This window comes from Eretmochelys imbricata, chromosome 4 (genome assembly GCF_965152235.1).
Source record: "Eretmochelys imbricata isolate rEreImb1 chromosome 4, rEreImb1.hap1, whole genome shotgun sequence".
NCBI classification, from domain to species: domain Eukaryota; kingdom Metazoa; phylum Chordata; order Testudines; family Cheloniidae; genus Eretmochelys; species Eretmochelys imbricata.
In genome coordinates this window covers 27,578,433-27,598,086 of record NC_135575.1, presented here as the reverse complement: position 1 = coordinate 27,598,086, position 19,654 = coordinate 27,578,433, and the positions used below count along the sequence as shown (strand labels likewise).

At 36.7% G+C, this 19,654-nt stretch overlaps 1 protein-coding gene across 2 annotated transcripts in view; it reads right to left on the bottom strand.

The window, feature by feature from the left end:
• PDLIM5 (PDZ and LIM domain 5) overlaps positions 1 to 19,654 on the bottom strand; it is a 187,639-nt gene that overhangs the window by 70,623 nt on the left and 97,362 nt on the right. The window contains exons 4-8 of one of the 2 annotated variants that reach the window (XM_077815041.1): positions 14,339 to 14,381; positions 12,279 to 12,721; positions 5,200 to 5,372; positions 4,197 to 4,233; positions 3,418 to 3,542 (exon numbers count right to left, since the gene is read on the bottom strand). In XM_077815041.1, the coding sequence (XP_077671167.1) occupies positions 3,449 to 3,542; positions 4,197 to 4,233; positions 5,200 to 5,372; positions 12,279 to 12,721; positions 14,339 to 14,381 (790 nt within the window). In that variant the 3' untranslated portion in view covers positions 3,418 to 3,448. Of the gene's footprint in view, positions 1 to 3,417; positions 3,543 to 4,196; positions 4,234 to 5,199; positions 5,373 to 12,278; positions 12,722 to 14,338; positions 14,382 to 19,654 lie in introns of those variants that run through there. The other variant, XM_077815040.1, reaches the window with a different exon arrangement.

The following is a 19,654-nucleotide window of genomic DNA, read 5'->3' as shown; positions in this document are numbered from 1 at the left end:
AGCAGCAGGGTGGCTGCCAGCAAACCTCTGGGTATATGTAAAGGACTTTGGAACTACTGGTTTCAGAGCAGCAGCCGTGTTAGTCTGTATCCATAAAAAGAAAATAATGCTCTAATAAATTTGTTAGTCTCTAAGGTGCCACAAGTACTCCTTTTCTTTTTATGCAACTACCTGCGCTATACAGTTTTACCGACTAGGCATTCCCAGACATTTAGTAATAAAGTTGCGGCCTATCTAGTGTCTCCTTTCCTTTTTCTGGTATAGCCGCACAATGAGGGTAAAGAGAAGAGTAAATGCACTGAAAACATTGCTACAGAGCATTTAAATGAGTAGACTGTGGACTTTTGCTACTCAAGATCAATGGAGATCAAACTGATCACAGGGACAGTACACAGGCTGACTAACCTGTTCACCCACTGAGAAATTAAGGTGCTTACTTTAAATTAAGATGAGCTCTCCTGGCTCCCTTGTTCCTATTGTTGACTAACTATGGAAACGCTTTTGAACAGAGGATAGTGGGAGAATGTAGAAAATAGGAGTGAGAGACTTTGCTGGCTAGTGAAGGTGGAACAGACTAAATGGAGGCAGGAAGGAAAACAACAGATGGTTTTAAGAAAAACATTAGAAGTCTTTTAAAGAGATTGATAGGTAGTTTGCATAGTTGTAATTCTAATTTAGAAAGTCTGAAAAAGTTAGGAGATGAAATACACCATTCAACCCTTTAAATTTTCTAAGCTAACAAAGGTAAAAATCAGTACTTTTAATTTTTTGTTCCTGTATTTCCTTTTTTTTTTTTTTTTAAAAAAAATTGAGAATAGAAATTAAAACTATTAATATAAAAACAGTCACCAGAGGGCCATACCATATGGTTCTAATTTTGAAAAAATATGCAGGATTTTTGCTGATCTAGAAATTTGTTTCACAGCCCTGAATACATTTTTGCTAAAGTAACTTGCTTTAATGAAGTGTCATCCAAATATTTATACAGTGGCATGCCATAACATATTTCCAGGTGGCCAGTGATTTGTAAATCTAGTTTTCTGGGAAATTTTTATGCTTTGGGGAACTCTTCTTGAATCTGAATATACTTATCACTGGACACACCACAAGGATATTTTTAAGACTCGTGGGCTTTGTATATTTATTTTCACTCATGCTAAACAAATCTATGTTTTAGATGATTGCAAAATCATTTTTTCCATTTCTTATTGAAACAACTCCTTCTATTAAGAGCTAAATGCTAGCAAGATAGATAAAATGGCAAGTAAAATATCAACAGGAAAATATTCTCATTTTATATGAATGTTTCAAAAAAATACATACTTTGAAGATATTGTTTTACTTTACTCCTAAAGAATGCATTACAAAAGGGGCCATAAGAAGTCATCTTATCACACTTATTTTTTACTGTGTTGCGTACAATCTGTAATAACATTCCCGCCCTACCATACATAAAAAATGATTTCAACCGGCAAAACAACTTTAATACAATGCTTAAAATTCATATTTCTGAACGTACATGTTCTAGTTCAAATCAATAATCATAGTGTGCTGTATGTGCATTGAATAATGTGCATAGTTTTAGTAAAAATGTGACACACAAACAGGTATTTGAAACAGAAGAGAAATTATAATTTGATAGAACTGCCAAGGCAGTTCATTTCCAATTGACAGATTTTTGTCGTCAGTGAAACTGTGATAGTGAATTATTTTCCCTGAAAGTCATTATGTGGTTTTAATGTAAAACAAATCAAACCATGAGTGGACATAACTGTTTTAATTCTACCATGTGCTGGATGCGAATTCTTCTGCAGTTTTAATGGTAATTTGATTCCTTATATTGTGCACTCTTATGTTTCCACACAAGTGACTGTTAGCATTCAGACAATTTAGCAGTTACCTGGGGTCTCCATTTTCTGTTTGACTCTCCCTAAAGATAAGATGACAAACACAGTGAGCTACAGCCTTGCTGAGCTGCAGGAATGTTTATTATGGTAAAGTAATGCTTTTGAAGAGGAAAAGCAAACTTCAGAATATTAGAATGTTTTTAGGATTTAATCTCTCTGCAATAATTTGTTCAAAGGAAGGACTCTATTTCTAGAACCCCCAGTTCTCTACTTTTAGAAAACCCTAGTTGATATACTCAAAATTTAAACAAAGTGCTATATAACTTATAAGTATGGTACTTCATTTTCCTCCAAGATTAACCTTTTAGGTTTGGACTTTCTGTACTTCAATAGGTGTTAAAAGCTTACAATTAGTTTGTTTAAACGAATGTGTTCTAGGCTCGCATCACATACTTCTATTTGGGACAGCAAAAAAGATCAGTCACTTCATAGCTTGATGCAGGATCCCTTACAAATCTAAAAGATGTAATAGACAATTTTTAAAAGGAGATTTGGGAAAAATCCCATTCATTTATTGTACAAATATTGATGGCTCTTGCACAGCTCAATCTGGTTTTATTGTCTCGTCTCTTATTTCAGTTAGATTATAATACTAGAGATACAGCAATTCTGTATGAGAGGTCTATGTACAGAGTCAAAAGGCCTCAAAGAAAAACCAGAAAAAACCAAGTTAAAAGCAGCTTTTATTAAAATACTCTTCAAACTTCAAAAAGTTTAAGTTAACGAGTGTCTCTACTATAATACATTATATTACAGGATAATAAGCGTTACCATCATAGGGTACCGAAGCTTCTACAAAACACAAAAAACCCTAAGAGTTTCACCATACAATAAATAATCATCACTGTCTACGACTTCATCTTATTCTCATTTGATGTTGCATGCTGAAGCTCTTACATGGGCACAGCAACATTTCACTCCTTTTTTGTATAATTTTTCCCATGGTGTGGATGGGACACCTGTTTAACAGGCTCAGTACCTGGACTGCACTAAGATTTGCAATAGCAGCAAAACTCCTTTTGGCGGGGAAGCCATTTGACTTCTCCCTCTACCATTTAAAAACATTTACAACCCACTCTAAAATATTTCTGCTGAACTTCTATTGAATTTAAAGAAAATAATCCTAGAAAGTACAAGAGTTTCAGTGTTTACAGGCTTCTTTTTTCAAGCAACACTGAATATTGCTCTTTTGCTCATCTTTCTAACAACCTACAAGAACTCAAACTCAGCAACACAAATGAATCCTCCTTGTCAAGAAAGAACCTCAATAGCCACCTCCTCTACCCACTTGAAGACTCAGTCACCTGAGTCACTTTGTGTTGATTTGTGTATGTTTGTTAACTACTGATCAGCACAAAAACACACTCATCTCATTCTTCACATATCAGTAGGAAATGGTTAGAAAAGTATAGAAAAAGCTAGAGTTTCTCTCATAAGAAAGCTAATAAAACACTTTTTTTTTTTTTTTTTTTTTGCGCAAAGCATTTGGAAAAGAGAAAAGGAAGAAAAGGTTTGTGTTCTGTTTTTGCAACTTGGGTAATTCACTGGACATTAAGGACACGTGCTGAGACGTCATGGTGCCAGTCACGTAATTTTGTATATTTTGGGCTAAAGATCTGGATGGGAATCTTTTCCCTGTGGAAAGAAGTGATAGAAGAAACGTAAGAAAGGAAAGGAATCTGCCTTACAATTCAATTCACAGGAACTGAAAACATGCCATCTCCATGCACTATTTACAGGCCTACATATTTTCTCATCTGTCTTTTAAGGCCTCATCCAATGCCAAATGAAGTCAATACAAAGACCCTCCGCTGAATCAGGTATTGGACTGGGCCTTTAGCACCACTTTGAACAGCACAATTTTGAATAGCATAATTCTTCAAGAGCAACAGAATAGCAGCTATCTGTTCAAATCTTAGAAAAAGTTAATCTGATCTCCTATTACAAGCCAAAAATGCATGGCTAAATTCAAGACAAAACATTACATTCATCTGTTTACAAGCTACCACCAGACAGAGAACCAACTGTTACATTCACTGAAAAGTTCCAACTCCAGTATAAACCTTATTTTCACAGTCTTGTATTAAGCTCCTAAATAAAAGCCAATCACAGCACACAAAATATTGATTTAACATGCTGATTCATTTATAACACACAATTTTAACACAGAACAACATGTAAAAGTTTCTAGAACGTTACACCAATGCACCAAACTGCAATATTACATCATCAGTTCAAAACAAGCCATGCAAAATATTGAATACTCAAAATACAAACAAATCAACTTACTTAGTTTTCTTTGTAGTCTCAGTTTCTGGTTCTTTCACTGCAATGAAATAAGAGTTTTTATATTTCTAAATGGTTACTTTGAAACAATTGAAATAAGGTTGATCTTCCTCAAAAACAGGGCCAATAAAATCTTTGCATCATACTATCGTGCATTTTGTACATGCCAAAGAAAAACAATTTTATAATTTTTCTAAAAAGGTACTATTTTTTCATTTACCTCAACCTGTAAAACCACAGAGCCAGATTTGTAAAGGTATTCAGGTGTCTAAAGCTGCAGACAGGTGCCTAACGGGATTTCCAAAAGTGCCTAACTCCCATGAGATTTCAATGAAAGGTAAGCACCTACACACTTCCAGAAACCCCTGTCGGTACCTGTCATCATCTTTACGCATCTAAATATCTTTACAAATCTGGCCCTTCGTAACATAAATCCAAACATACAGAAATTACAGGGAAAGAATAACGTTCACTAATCACGTTAGAATGACTTAACTTACAATGGCCCTATTATTCCATGTTATGTTATGATGTTAAGATTTGGTATCTTTTGCTCTTTTAAGGCAGAAGCAAATGCTGTACTGTTCTGCTGGAAGCTCCTGTTTTCAACAGTAAAACCAGTGTGATTTTGAGTGGAAATTTCTCCATTTGGTGGTGGTGGAGGAAGGGCTGGAGGGACATTTTTCTGGCAAGCTGATTTATGGGGAATATGGTAGTTGTTTTAAAGGGACCCTGTCAGCTTGGAATTTAGTCGGATCAAAAAAAGTTGAAGGCATTACACCTGCCCATAATCCCCTCTCTCTTTTGCTGTGTGGAGGGTTCACACGAAAAACAGGGTAACTGACGACTGATTTGATGATCCAGGGGAAGAAATGTTACAAATTGGATTAGAGAACTTTATTAGTTATTGGTCCAACACCGTAGAGCAAGTTCAACCAGGACAGCGTGCAAGTCCATTACCGCTACTTAACCTTATCTAATGCTGCAACACCAAACGATTACTCACTGTGTTCAGTGCCGGTGATTTGGGCAAGGATCCGAAAAGAACGTGATTGGGTAGTTCCTGTCCTTGGGTGCCAGTCTTCAGTATCTTCAATCAATCTTTTTTTGCTGGCATCTCTATGAGTGGGTGTGTGGTAAAACTCTGTATAGGTATCCACAATGTGCTTCCTTGGTGGACTATTTCAACAAAGAATAATTGTAAGGGGGGAAAATGTGAAATTTCATCAGGAAATCTTAATTTTTGTCATTGTCACAATGGCATTGAAGACTTCATCATGCACTATCAAGGTTTGTAAGAAAAGCTTCTGCATTTGGGTGCTGATCTGCTTTTGTAAACGCTACTGCATACAAAGTGACATGAGCTCAGAGATATAAACACAGATTCAAGTGAAAAACAAATCCATGAATTTAGTAATTTAAGTCAGATTTACTAGGAAACATTTAAAATATTTTCTACAGTCACTGTCGTAAGATATCAAACAGCACAACTCAGCATTAATACCATGTTATATACATTTTTAAATATTTACCGTTTAGGTGGGTTTTTCCTTATAATTGAAGGAATCAGACAACAGAAGAAACAGTGTTCCAGTGTGAACAGGAAGGAGAGAGGAAAAGAAAAATAAGTAAAAAAAAGTAAGAAAACTGAAGTGACAGATATGGGTATGTCAAGCGATGAAGTGCAATGAAGCCAACTACTAGTGACGTTTCAGAGGAGCAGCCGTGTTAGTCTGTTTCCGCAAAAAGAAAAGGAGTACTTGTGGCACCTTAGAGACTAACCAATTTATTTGAGCATAAGTTTTCGTGAGCTACAGCTTATGCTCAAATAAATTGGTTAGTCTCTAAGGCGCCACAAGTCCTCCTTTTCTTTTTACTAGTGACATTGATGTCCTGCTACAAAAAATTGGTTCTGTGCAATGTCCATGATTTCTTGGATTCCATATAGATCGACAGGTAAGAAAAAAGTAGTCAAAATGTGGCCTTTTTTTGGCAATCTCTGAAAAGCAGTATATGTAATGCTGGTGAAGTGTAATGGGTTAAACAGCCCTGGAGAATGAATTCCTCGCTTTGTTCACAGAGATAGAGCACGCTGCCTGGTAGGTGTACCTCAGCTCTGCTCTGGAACATTTAGTGCTGCAGCCACAAGGATGAAAAGATAAGAAATGCCATGCCTCCCAACTGAATTTACCAACCAAGGTGCTAATTGTAGTGGTGGCTGTTGAGCTGTGGATTGCGGTCCCATAGGAAGTATATTAAGGGTTTGTCTACACAGCGGAGCATTGCACTCTTTGGGGATATGATTTATTTTACATACATCAACCAGCAGCCATCTGTTATAGTAATGTCTTGCATTATCAATCAGGGCTGGCTTGGAAGTGGGAATCCTAAAGGTGTAGATGGAGTTTTTCAAAGGCACAAAGGGCAGTTAAGTGCCTGACTCCCATTAAAAGTCAATGGAATTACAGTGACTGTATCTCTCTTGTACTTTGAAAGTTTCTCCCATAACGTTCCATATGCTATTACCAATCCCTGAGCTATCAGTCTCCCAGGCATATGGAGTTTTTAAAACTATTCTTTCAGGAACTGTGACAAATACACGGTGATGTTTCACCATTTTGGGAAAGTACCAAAGGGGACTGATACTTTTAAAATGGATGCTTATAGTAACAGTTTATTTTTGTTTTTACATACTGTATAGGAGATGTATAATGTCAAATTAACTCCTTAGATATGGCACGGCAAAACTGCAAAAGTTGAAAAAACACTTGTGTTTGTATCAATGTCCTTCTTAATTTGTTTTACATTAAAAAAAGCTGCAAAATATTGGATAAGAAGGCTATTTGTTACTAGCTTCTCAAAAAAATAAGAGCCAGGCCTATTAAACAAATTCATTAGTCAGCAGCTAAGTTACAGCAGCAAAGTACAGAATGATGTGAAAGGCATTAATAGAAGACAACATTTAATAAGAAAGAAATTATATTAGTGATGTACTTACACCTCATCAAGGTTACTGAAGGAGAGAGGGGTATGGTAACAAAAGAGACAATGGAATTTCCAGTTGATGGAGTACAGGTAAGAAATGCAGACAAATGAAGTGATGTGACAAGAGAAAGTTAATGGAAAGAATTAAAATGGAAAATGAAAGCTTATATATGAAAAGGTGTGAATTTAACTGCAAAATGGAAATAGAGATAAAATACATGCTGATGAAATGCACATTAATAAAGAACACAGGCAGCTAAGTAGCCTTACTTGTTTGTTAAAAGCTAAATCATGAAAAAATGTTCTGCTTGGTTTTCCCCCTCATTTTCTTTGCTACAGATGAGACTCCTTCCCTTTTTCAGAGTTTGAGGATCTTTATGGTAATTACTCAGGGAGGCACAAGAGGGTGCCAGAGCCAAAGAAAAAGACATCTAGACAGGCAATGCAGCAATTAGCTCAGGCTAGCATTTTGTATTTATTTGAAGGCAGGTGAGTGGGGAGGAAGAAATGTCATTTTTAAAATCAGAATAAAATCATTAGTTAATTTGAACACATGCAATCTAATAGCAACAGATTTTATATATACATTGTATTTACTTATGTGTATTCTATATATCATGCTGATTTAACAGCCTGATGCCCTTCAATCCCCAAGCCAAACACTTCTCTAAAATGTAATTAACCCCCACTACAGCAGCAAGTTATATGACCAATATCATGAGGTATACAGCAATAGCACGAAAAAAAATCAGTACACACATGAACACCACACAGATATTTGTGACAAAGAAATGCTGCAATACTTAATATGATGAAAAGCAAAATCACACCATGTTCAGTGTACACCAAAACAAATTACTCCATTAAAATGTGGTTATCTGAAAAGATTAAATTGCTTTACAAAATATTAATTTTGCACACAATAATCATACATGCTGGTTATTTCAACAACATAAACCACCATAATGCAACTCCAGTGCTGTTGATACTAACTTTGTCACTGTTGTTACCTGCAAAGGAAGAGAGTATTTAAAGCATTATCTCAATGATTTCCTTTCCCAATACTTCGGAGAATCTTCCAAGTTCAGGTTCTGGTAAAGCTTTGCATCATCTAGGGTCAAGCTGAAATTTATCAGGAACCTATAAGAGAAAGTTTCAGCCCAACCCACTTGGAACGGAGTAAGAACGTGAAGCAGTCTTTCCTGTTTTAAGCAGCAGGCACATTCTCATGCATGAGCTGGCAAGAAGGTCTTGGTAAAAGCACAATTACATACAGCCACAGGAAGCAAAAAAGCTCTCCCTTTAAGCCATGGCTAAGAAACAGAAAATTGACCTCTCTTCTCCATCCTACAGTGAAGGCAAAGCAAATCAGGAAGCAAACTATTTGGTAAGGCTGCAGTTTTGATGTTTAGTAAGGTTTTCACCAGGTTTCCAAATGTCATATTTTGAATCATTACACCACATCAATATTTCCACAAAGGGAAATAGAGAGATGCTAAGTGATTTTATTCAAGGCTGTCTCTGAATGCCTACATAATAAAATCACTCATCAGCATCATCCAGAAGAAGTTAGTATTCTGGAGAAGTTCCAGATCTTGAAACATTTAAGAGTTGTGCGAGTAACTGATTTAATTGGCTCGCTTTGGTTTGACCTAACATGAAATGTTTGGCTAATCAAAAAGTTGAAAAAAAAAAAAAAAAGATTTTTGGTTGAGTAAAATGTTTTGTTTGACCCAAAACTGAATGACTTATTTTGATTTTGAGCTTTCTAAAGAAAAACTTTTTAAAAAAGAAAGGAAATTTCTTAAATGAAAAGATAACTAGAAATTAAACATTTCTCGGTTTCTTGACATTTAAAACTGCAACAATTGGGTGAAATAGACATACATTTGCAAAATACTTTGGTCGATGTAAAGATTTTTTGCTGAAAAAATGCTTTTGGCCAAAAAATTTGCACAGCTCTGCCAGTTGTGTTGCCAGGTTGGCTCAATGAACTACAGCTGACAAGTTTTAAACTATAGTTTGGAAGGGAGGCAGTGATTTACATACTCTTGAAATGGCTGGGGGCGGGGATGGGGAGAGGGCAGAGAAAGCAATCAGTCCCTCATGTGTAGGTCTATCAATTCACCCAACCACACTGGAGTGCCAGAGTTAAAAATCTGAACGCTTCTCATTCCTCTTGCTTGCCTCCTCCCTTTGCCCCAATTTTAATATTCTATATCATGGATTCTGAAACTGGGGGTTGAGACCCTTCAGGCTGTTGTGAGGTTATTACATGGGGGGGTCGTGAGCTGTCAGCCACCACCCCAAACCCCGCTTTGCCTCCACCATTTATAATGGTGTTAAATATATAAACAAGCGTTTTTAATTTAACTGGGGGTCGCACTCAGAGGCTGCTATGTGAAAGTTTCAGAATCAATACAAAAGTTTGAGAATCACTGTTCTATATTCTGTTTTTATACACACCCAGAATAATATATTGTTTCAAAAATCTGAATCTACTATACAATGAGAAAATACCCACAAGACTCCACATAGCCAACTCTGCTTTTAATTAAGAAGAAACTGACTTTTTAGCCAGGGGACAACTTGACTCTGATTTAAACACAATGGGCTAGATTCAGCTCTCATTTACACCTGTGTAAAAATCAGAAATTGACCCACCCCCCTTCGCTTCAGTGGAACACCACCTGATTTATGTGGGTTTAAGTGAGAGCAGAACATTTCTGTAAGTATATTCTGCTCTTCAGTTACAACAGCAAAAAACTATCCCTTGCTGACAGTTATCCCCAAGTTCGCTCGCTACGCGTAGAGTGTGATGTGATACGAGCTTTTGTAAACAGACTGAATTACTCTAGTCTAAATATATTCGTAAAAATGACAGCATAATTTCTCTCAGCGTTTCTTCACCACTACACCTCTTTCACGTGTAAACAAATTCTTCTTATACTAATAAGGGTTTGCTCAACATTTCAAACAAAAATATTTTGAGTAGAGCAAAGTCCAACAAGTGTAGAGCTTTCTACTTGCCCGACAATAGTGTACATCTACAAGATGCACCACACCCTTTTTTATTATAAAAAAAAAACAGAACTGCTGAACATGTGTATCAGAAGGGGTTTCATTTCAGATGGTCCCGTTATTTCAAACTTGCATTCTTCTGTTATTTCAACAATTACCCAACAATTCTGGGTTAAGCAAGGAAGAACTTTACTTGTTAATTAGTATGGTGACTAAGCAAGCTGAAAGTACTGTTACCTAGACAGATGCAGATGTATATGCTTTTGTCATTTTCACTTTAAGGCTTTAAGATTTTTACAGTGATGCTTAATCAAGTTGTAGTCCAAGTATACTGTACTGTTGCCCTCTATTATAATAGAGAGTATACTTTCACAACCTCACTAAACCTTTTCCAAGTTCCCACACTAGAATTTTCTGCTAAGATTGGCAGGAAGACAGGAATTTCTTCAATAATCAGTTGACATTTTCTTCACATAGTATTCTTTTTTCACTGAATTTATTTATTATGCACTTATGCTGCTCAAGGAGCCATCCTATCTTGACTGCTGAAGTGCTAATTCTAGGCCTGCAGCACTACTTCCCTGAGAGAGAGCTGATTTTGAGATCAGTCTGTGTTTTTTTCAGTGCTAGTTACTGTAGCTGAAAGCCCGCTCCCTGTATTATTCTGCCAAAAGCACCCTTCCTGGAAGTATATGGATGGTTCACCAGAGCCTCCTAGTATGGAGTGAGTCTTCAGGACTGCCTGCTTTTTCCCATTTTTAAAGCTGTGTGGAATAATGCCATCATCTGTTTGAAAGAGTCTTAAAATTGCCATGACAACAGTGTGACATAAAATGCATAAGGCCTGCATTACATGAATGAACATGTGGAAGAAATTTGTTCTGAAATATAAAAAGGAATATATATGTAATTAGCTCAATTATTTGTTCTTAAAGTGGAATAATTGAAACCATAGTGCTGTACTTCAGTTCAGATACAGATGACTCTCTCTTTGTATGTTACTACTCAAGTTCAGAACCAAATTCATAATGTACCAGAAGAGATTTGCATCAGGACCACATTTTGTTATTGCTCTTCTGATGACCTCTGAACAAAAGTGGAATAATACTTATATTAACTAGCTTTAAAAGTCTCTGGTAATGATGCAAAACACTTCTTGAACTTCACAAATTAAGTTAAGGTTGTAAGAAAGCAAACCTAAGTAAAATACATTAAAACAATTTTTTCTTCAAAATGTAGCTTTATGTGCTTGATTTAAAGATTTGCGGCGCATCAGCAATGCCCAAAACTATCCCGATAGTGTCTTTAAAATGTTAAATTTCAGCCGACATATTAGTGAGTGTTCGAACTTTCAAAATGTCTACAGGTTACCTTTTTGACAATTCTGAATTGCTAGAAATATTCAAACACTTGAATTTTAATGCTGGCTTTTTAAATTAGATGGACACACTTCTGCATAACTGAACTTTCCAGGAAAGCTGCATTAGAACCAATGAAAAACTAGATTCAGTTCAAATTTGATCTTATCCCCATACCAATATTCTAATTTCCTGTATGTAGCAAATATAACAAGTTCTAGATTTTGCCTTCTTTCCCAAACTCTGGATGAAATGCTGTAACTTGCACTATGTGGCCATCCATTGCCAAGTTTATTCTTCCTTAGCATCCGATTTCTGGTTTTCCCCAGTTCTAGATGGCCCTTCTTGACAAACTGCCTCGCATTTTTTTGGGTGCCTGCTGCTTTCTTTACCATGCCGGGACTGAAAAATATACTACTGAGCTTGCTATAAAGTTCAAAACGCATCAAATGAATGATTGCAACTGCCTTTTCAACAAATCTCATATGGTTCAACTCTATTACAGAGATTATACTGCAGACACAAGATGCTTTTAGAAGATCCTCTAATAAGCTCACTTTATACCTAAAGCCAGCCCATTCACATTTATCTTTTTCACAGAGATGTTCTGTGAAAAGAACCCAACTCTTCCAAGATGCGTTTTGTCCCCTTAAACACAGCCCAGTAAATTGTCTGGAAGAAAAGTCCCTCATAGCAAACAAAGTGCCCTGAAGCCACCTACCCATTTTGCTGTTTATTGTCAACCTGGCTCTCTTTGAATCCTCTTCTTTGTCCCTCTGCCACATCCTGGGCATTGTCGTTGGAATACGTGTTCAGGGTTGTATTGTATGTGTTAGGCTGCCATGGGACATTAACTGCAGCTTTAGCAGCATTCAGTGCAGGTGAACGCTGGTCAGTACTGGATTTGGCATTAACATGCAGTCCAGATGCAGTGAATGGGGGAGGAGTGACAGTGGCCAATGGTTGAGGGGAAGCACATGACGGAACAGTCGCATGGGCTGGGGTGAAGGCAGATGACGGTGATGGAATGGAAGTGACTTTTGAGGAAGATACAGCTCCAAATGGCCTTGGTGTCTTATTGTAGGCCATGTTCACTGTGGAAGTGACTTTGGGTGCAACAGCAGATGCAATAGGCACAGGCTTAACTACTTCTTTAGGTTCTCCCTATATAAAATAAAAACAAAAACATACAAAGCACACCAACCACATGCAAAATCCTGAATAGACATTTTCATTGGAAACAGAGAAGGGAATTCCCTTTGCTTCAAACCAAGAAAGATGATATGTTTTGCAGTAGCAAAACTTCACTTGTACTGCATTGGCAAAATATGGATACATGACACATGCATTTTTGGAGAGGGAAGGATCCTAACATACACAACAAACCTAGAAACCTTAGATATTAGCTACTCTTATCTCATGCAAGATATCCTTGCCTCAATAAGGTTTAAGGATTAAACAAAAGACTCACTCAGATGTAAAGGCCACCAGATTACTCATATATGGTATGAAAGTTTGCTTAATAAATCCCCTTAAGTTTTTTTAAAATTCAAATTCCATCTCAAACCAAATTCAAAACACACACACACACACACACACACACAGAATATTACATTTTATATCATATGTAGCAATTTGCTGCTTTGTCAAAGGATATGGGGCAGTGATGAGCTGGAGCCAGTTTGCACCGGTTCACGGGAACCGGTTGTTAAATTTTGAAGCTGGTTTAGAACCAGTTGCTAAGGGGTGGGGAAGCTCAGGGGGGACGGACAGAATGTGGCCTGCGGGACCATCCTATCTGTCCCACCTGAGCTCTCAGCTGGGGAGGCTCCCGTGTGAATTTTTACTGTCCCGGCAGCACTCCAAGCCTTCGGCGGCAGGTCCTTCACTCGCACCGGGTCTTCGGCGGCATTTCCGTGGCGGGTCCTTCAGTGCCGCCGAAGACCCGGAGCGAGTGAAGAAACCGGTTCTTGAGCTTCTGGCAGCTCATCATTGGATATGGGGTACATTAAGTGGTATTTCAAGGGGCACAGCAGCAACTGGCAAACAGCTGAAAAGGAACAAGCCATATACTATGAAGGCTATTATTTACTTTCTGGTTTTGGTGATGTATGTTTCAGAGATGAATAGAATTCCTCAAACGCTTTTAGGATCTGAGCGGTGTAGACTGTTCTCATGCATCTGTCCTGTAAAGACTTCCTACCTGCCTGCATTTGGTTAAAATATTGGAAAAAGAATGTGAACTTGATGTTTTGCAAGGGTTCTAAAATTTAGAATATAGTCTTGCCTAAAAGTATTTTCCAACAGTGCGTGAACTCTGAAGGGTTCTCCACTACTGGGAAGAACTCTGATGAACTGTTCTATACACTTTATCAAGCTAGGCTCCTTTCAAGAGCACAGAAAGGTTATAGCTTCTCTTTGGAAGAAAGAACAGTGGTTTCTCCCTTCAGGATGGGTCAATGCTGCCATAAAGGCAATCAATAAGGTAAGAAAAAATAGTTAGAAAATAGGTGTTTGGGGATGAAAAAGCTGGAAGGTAATATATATTTATTGCTTTTTAATTGTTAATCACTGTACTCTTGCCCACTTTTTAAGACCAATATCACTAAGGAAAGCACTCTGATTTCTTGGTATATAAGACCTTTACATAACATAGGAAAACTCAATATGTTGTGCTAAAAGAACAGACTGACTACTAGTGTGTATCAAGAATCGAGTGAAGGAAGTGCAGAAACTAGTGCGACACACTACACCTCTGGGTAGAACTTTAAAAAAACATACCTTTTGTACAGGAACAGGATCGGGCTTTGGTGCAGAATGTGCTCTAAAAAAGAAAAAAACATGTACAAATTTAAAAATACATGTACTTCATTGCTAGGTTATTGAAATACTTTACCTGTTAAAGTATATTTATCTATCTCCTCCCCCATTAAATGTGGGTGAATTTTCACTAAGCTTAATTATTTCCTGCAAAGAAAGCGAGATTACTGGATTTGAGTCTACAGTATTGCAGCTAACATATGACGAAAAAAATGAACAAACTGGATTCTCTTACTCCAAAACAACATCGAGGGCCCACCAAAACAAAACAGCCAACCATACATAGGAGTGCAAGAAACTACACAAGTTTCAATTAAGTTTCCTTCAGATTGATCCACTAAATGGCAGCTATGACAATTGTATGGCCAGAAATGTCACAGGTTGCTGCAGAAACAACTTTATGTTACCTCAGTATACATATAACAAAGGGCTCATACCTGCACTTAACGCTTTTGGTTTTTCAATAAGAACAAGTAATATACAGAAGTCATTTTGATCTCTGTTTAAGTTTTAGATTAAACTACAATCTTTTCAATGGCCCTGAGCCATAATCTCAACAGTTTGCTTATTGTTTTCCTTTCCCTTTATATGATATTACTTCATTTAACTCAACTGCACCAGTCAGACTCTGTTTTAACACAGCACCATCCTTAGAGCAGGGCTAAAGCACAAAGCTTCTTTTGATTACTAAAAAAGGCAGTTCTGCTTTTGAAGGATTATAGCCAAATGAAGTTATTATTGGTACCTCATGTGTTCTTTCAGGTCTTCCAAGATAAGTTTAACATAACTCCAAGTCCTTTGCAGATAGCAACAAAAATTCTTCCTAACAGATGCAAATGGCGGGGGAGGGGAGATAGAAGGGGAGGGATGGTAACGGACATAATGCACACCACCCAAACTTTGTGATACCTACATGTTGCCAGTGCAGCCTTTAGTATCTGAGGGCCTCACCTAAGGTGTCTGTGTCGTAAAAAATACAAAATAAAATAAAAAGTACATAACCATAATAAAATATTTGTATATATACACACACACACACACACATACACTGCATCTTCCTCTAAAGATCACTTAATGTTTGAGTTCACCAAATATATAAGATGTTGCTGAGCAATATTAATCTTTTTTTTTTTTTTTTTGCAGGTGATATGGAAGAATGGCTCATCTCCATATTTTAAGACATAGTTGGCTGTATTTGGTACTTGAGCTGTGGCACTTCAAAAATTATCGAGGAAGCAGCAATTATACATCATCCCAAATCATACAACCCTGATTTTCCAAAAATATTTGGAATTGGGTTTCGAATAAGGGAAGCTGGAACATTACTTCTGGAATGCTGCTGACTGGTGAAGAGTTCCGTTAATTGGTGAGCAGACAACTGAGGTTGCACTTTAATTACTAAGTATCGGTTAGGCTCTCCAGATCAGCACTGTATCAGCAGCAGGAAAGTGTGGAAAGCAAGAAATGGAGTTAAATAGATATTTCAGCTGAATCTATATAACTGAAGCTTCCAATCCTGTTCATTTACAGTCTCAACTTTTATATGCTAAAATATTTACCCTTCCATTTAACTTCCAGGACACATCACCTTCTAATAATAAAATTTCTGAGTGTGAGTTAAGTCCTCAGGTAACAAGTGTGGCTTGTTACTAACTGGTGCAAATGGAGATATGTGTATTATCCATATATGTTGGCTAAATATGAGGGGCGGGGGGGAGAGAGAGAGAGAGAGAACACACATTTTTTGCCCTGCGTCTTCAGCGTTTGTTCATCACTGATGACACATTATGCACACTTCAACGATAATTCTGAACAGAGAGAGGTTTTTGTCCCTTTGGAGGAACGGGTCTGCTCTCCCAGTTTCCCACAGAATTTCCAGTCTATGAGACTACTGACCTCAAGACCTATAAAGCACTGGGGTGCATCATTAATCACTTCTAACTGAAGAGTTGTCAATTTACAGCAACAAAAGCAACAAGAGAACAAATGGCAACACGCATGGAAAGATTTCTTTTTATTATGACCATAGCTAGCATGAAACATGTATGTCATTCCATAGTTCGATACACTTATTGATGAAAAATTGCTATAATCTAAGCTGCCCCAGCAGTGTAAAATGAAAAATGTTCATTTTTGAAGTTTGAGTTTTGTACCTAAAGATTCAACCAGAATTTTACACTTTGCTATCTCCTATTTTTAGACCTGGAATTATCACCATATTCAAAGGGTGAGGAGTAATTCACACCACCACACTGATCAGTCTCCTTCCTAAAACTCTCCTGCTAAAGAACACCAAAGTGGAAGTAGGTGTTCAGGAAAATGGGAAAGCGAAGAGACATAAACTCTCTCAACATTATAGCTACATTTTTATCATCCTTTCCTTGACAGCCCTCTCCTAAAGTTTTCAGGAGATAATAACTGGTCCTTAACTTTTAGGCTGAGAGAAAAAATTTTAAATGACATTTCAGTTTGAGATACGTTTATGCATACAGTAGTTTGAAGTAGTACTTCCAAAGTGTTATTTTCTAATGATCTGCAAACTTATTTTGTCTTCAAAATGAACATGTAAAAATGCTATTTAAAAAAAAAGTTAATTCAGTTTCTGATAATTAAAAAAGTTCACAATATTCTTTTAGCCTTTGGAGTCAAACAGCATACCATTACTTAATTTTACCCTAAATACATTTGAGACTAGCTAATAAATGTGTTTCACGTTCCAAAACAGTTTTACTTGGGTTTGTTAACTCCAGACCACAACCAGCTAAATCTGTGGTTTATCTCAGATCACAAAGAAAATGCTTACCAAGCAAACTGAGCCACCAAGATGAGAATGAGAAAAATGTTATGGTGGCTATGCAAGTCAGTAAAAAAGAAAAATTCATAATTTAGGTTGAAACGCAAAGTGTTTCCAACACTTCAACCAAATGGAATGCTTCCTTAAGTACTTTAATAAGCACAAATGCTCTTCGTATTGTGACATATGCTAACGTATTAAAATAGTTTTAAAGCTTGTCTGCCTGCAGTATCATACGTGTCCCTTCTAGCTACACTCGATTTATCTCCTACTTTGCCATGTCATGACTTAAATGCCAGTTTTGCAGATAGCGATTTTAGTGGGTAAAGTGGGCTGAGGAGGACAACAAACCATCAGGGCTTTCACAAATCATGAAATACTTTTTTTTTTTACCATTAAAAAAAAAGTCACTTAATTAGGCTTGATGGTACTAATTGGAAGGAAGGTCTCTTGCTCTCCTTTGGTGTAACTAAGGACACCAGCTGATCAGAAGATGAACCAATCTAATTTCCACAACAGTAGTAAATTTATGCCAGCTCTTGTTTAGTATAATTCAATATAAAGACCACAAAACCCATTCATAAAACAGAGTCTACAAAATGTTTTTCTTACAACAGTTTGTCACATAACAAAAATTATAAAATCAGAACACTTAGAGTGTTTTATTCCTCCAAAGTTTTGTTTCAGGAGATTTTCTGTACTTTCAGCATGACAGAAACCATATTCTACATGTTTTGAAATTTATATGTAAGCAATGGTCGAATGTATATACATCAACGTTTAGAAACACTTCAGTTCATATTTCTGCTTATCATATATACATTTTGTGTTTATGGTAAACCAAGAGGAATCTAATAAAATGTATATAATATAAAGGTACTATTAGCAGGCCTATTACCAGACTGGCAGAGAACTTTGGGGGATTTTCCTTTAAATTTGCCACCACCAAATTGACCCTAACTCATCCTCTGCTAACCTCAAAGTTAGGTTTACCTCACTCAAGATATTCATTAGTATGAATCCGTAAAAAGTCAAGTTAGACTTAGATTCCACTGATACATACCCATATCTCCATTTACTATTTGGGAGATTAAAAATGCAACTACACAAGGTACAGCTAAAACCCTGTATTATTCATAACAATTCACATGTTTAAATTGTGGACTAAGAGTTTATAGACATGAGAGGAGTCAAAGTGATCCTGGAGTCCAGAATTAAATAATCAAATAATATTTTTAAAATAACTAGATACCGCACAAGTAATGCTATGAATGTACTGCTGGTAAAACCATTTTTTTAAAAAAGGGGAAATAACAAGGAGAAAAAAATCCTGTGCTCAAGGATATTTATTACCACAGCTTCTAACTACCTTGGTCATCTCCCGGAATACAGACATGTAGCCTTTGGCCCTAGGGTAAGGGAGCAGGATTATCCAAGACTAGGTCCAGTTATTCAGCCTTTGTGAGCCACAACACCTCTCTGTTCTTGAAGTAAGGTTTAATCTCAGACTTTATAAACTTAGACAACCCACCTGTACCACATCAGATTTCTGTCATAATCTGACGTTGCTAGTTCAGAATCTAAGGTAAGGAGAAAGTATTTGTTCTGCACACTTGGTGAAGCCATGTAGCCAACACACATTTTAAACAGCTCGGAGTCTTGTTGTAATTCTGGGTCTGACTTGTGGTAATTATTAAATAATGAAGTGTTTCTAAAACTGCAAAATTGCAAATAATCAACAAGTTTGCTATTACACTAAATATTCCTCTTGTATCTATGAAGTCACCTGCTTCTTCCAATATAATATTTCTAGTTTATGCATTAGTCAGTAAAGATAGATAACCCTGCTCAGATAAAAGAAGAATCTAACGTTCAACCAAAACATTAAAAACAATGTTATTAAATTCATTTTGCATTTGTGACCAATATCTCCCTCCAGCTATATTTGCAAATATCACGTTGCAGTATTTCCCAATTCCATTCAGAATTAGAAAACAACAAAATACAATGAGAAAGACTTTGCCATATGGCGCTTCCAGTCCTACAAGAATTCTCTTTTGAGACTTCCAGCCTATTTTTGCAGATGCAAGAGATTTAAACAATTAACTCAGGTTTTGGATAAGCATCCGAAATACTGTGTGTATACTAAAGAAGGACAATGAACCTTAGGAAACTGGCTCATCACTATTAATCAACCAATCTGTACGTGCTGCTTATGTTTTGCAATGAAGTATCATACAAACTGTGAAATCAAGAATTTCTGCAAATGCGGTGTAAGTTATTTGAATTTTTTATTTATGAAGAGTATGTAGAACGAAAAGAAAAAAAGTTTTTAAAATCTTACACTCAAATATTCATTCAAAAGGGCGAATGTCAAAGATCTGAGAAGACCCAAAGCTAAAACTGTATTTTCCAAATTTCCAGGGGGGCTGGGTGGCTCAATGGAACAAGAAAAGGATGATATGTAAGGCACCTGTTCAAAT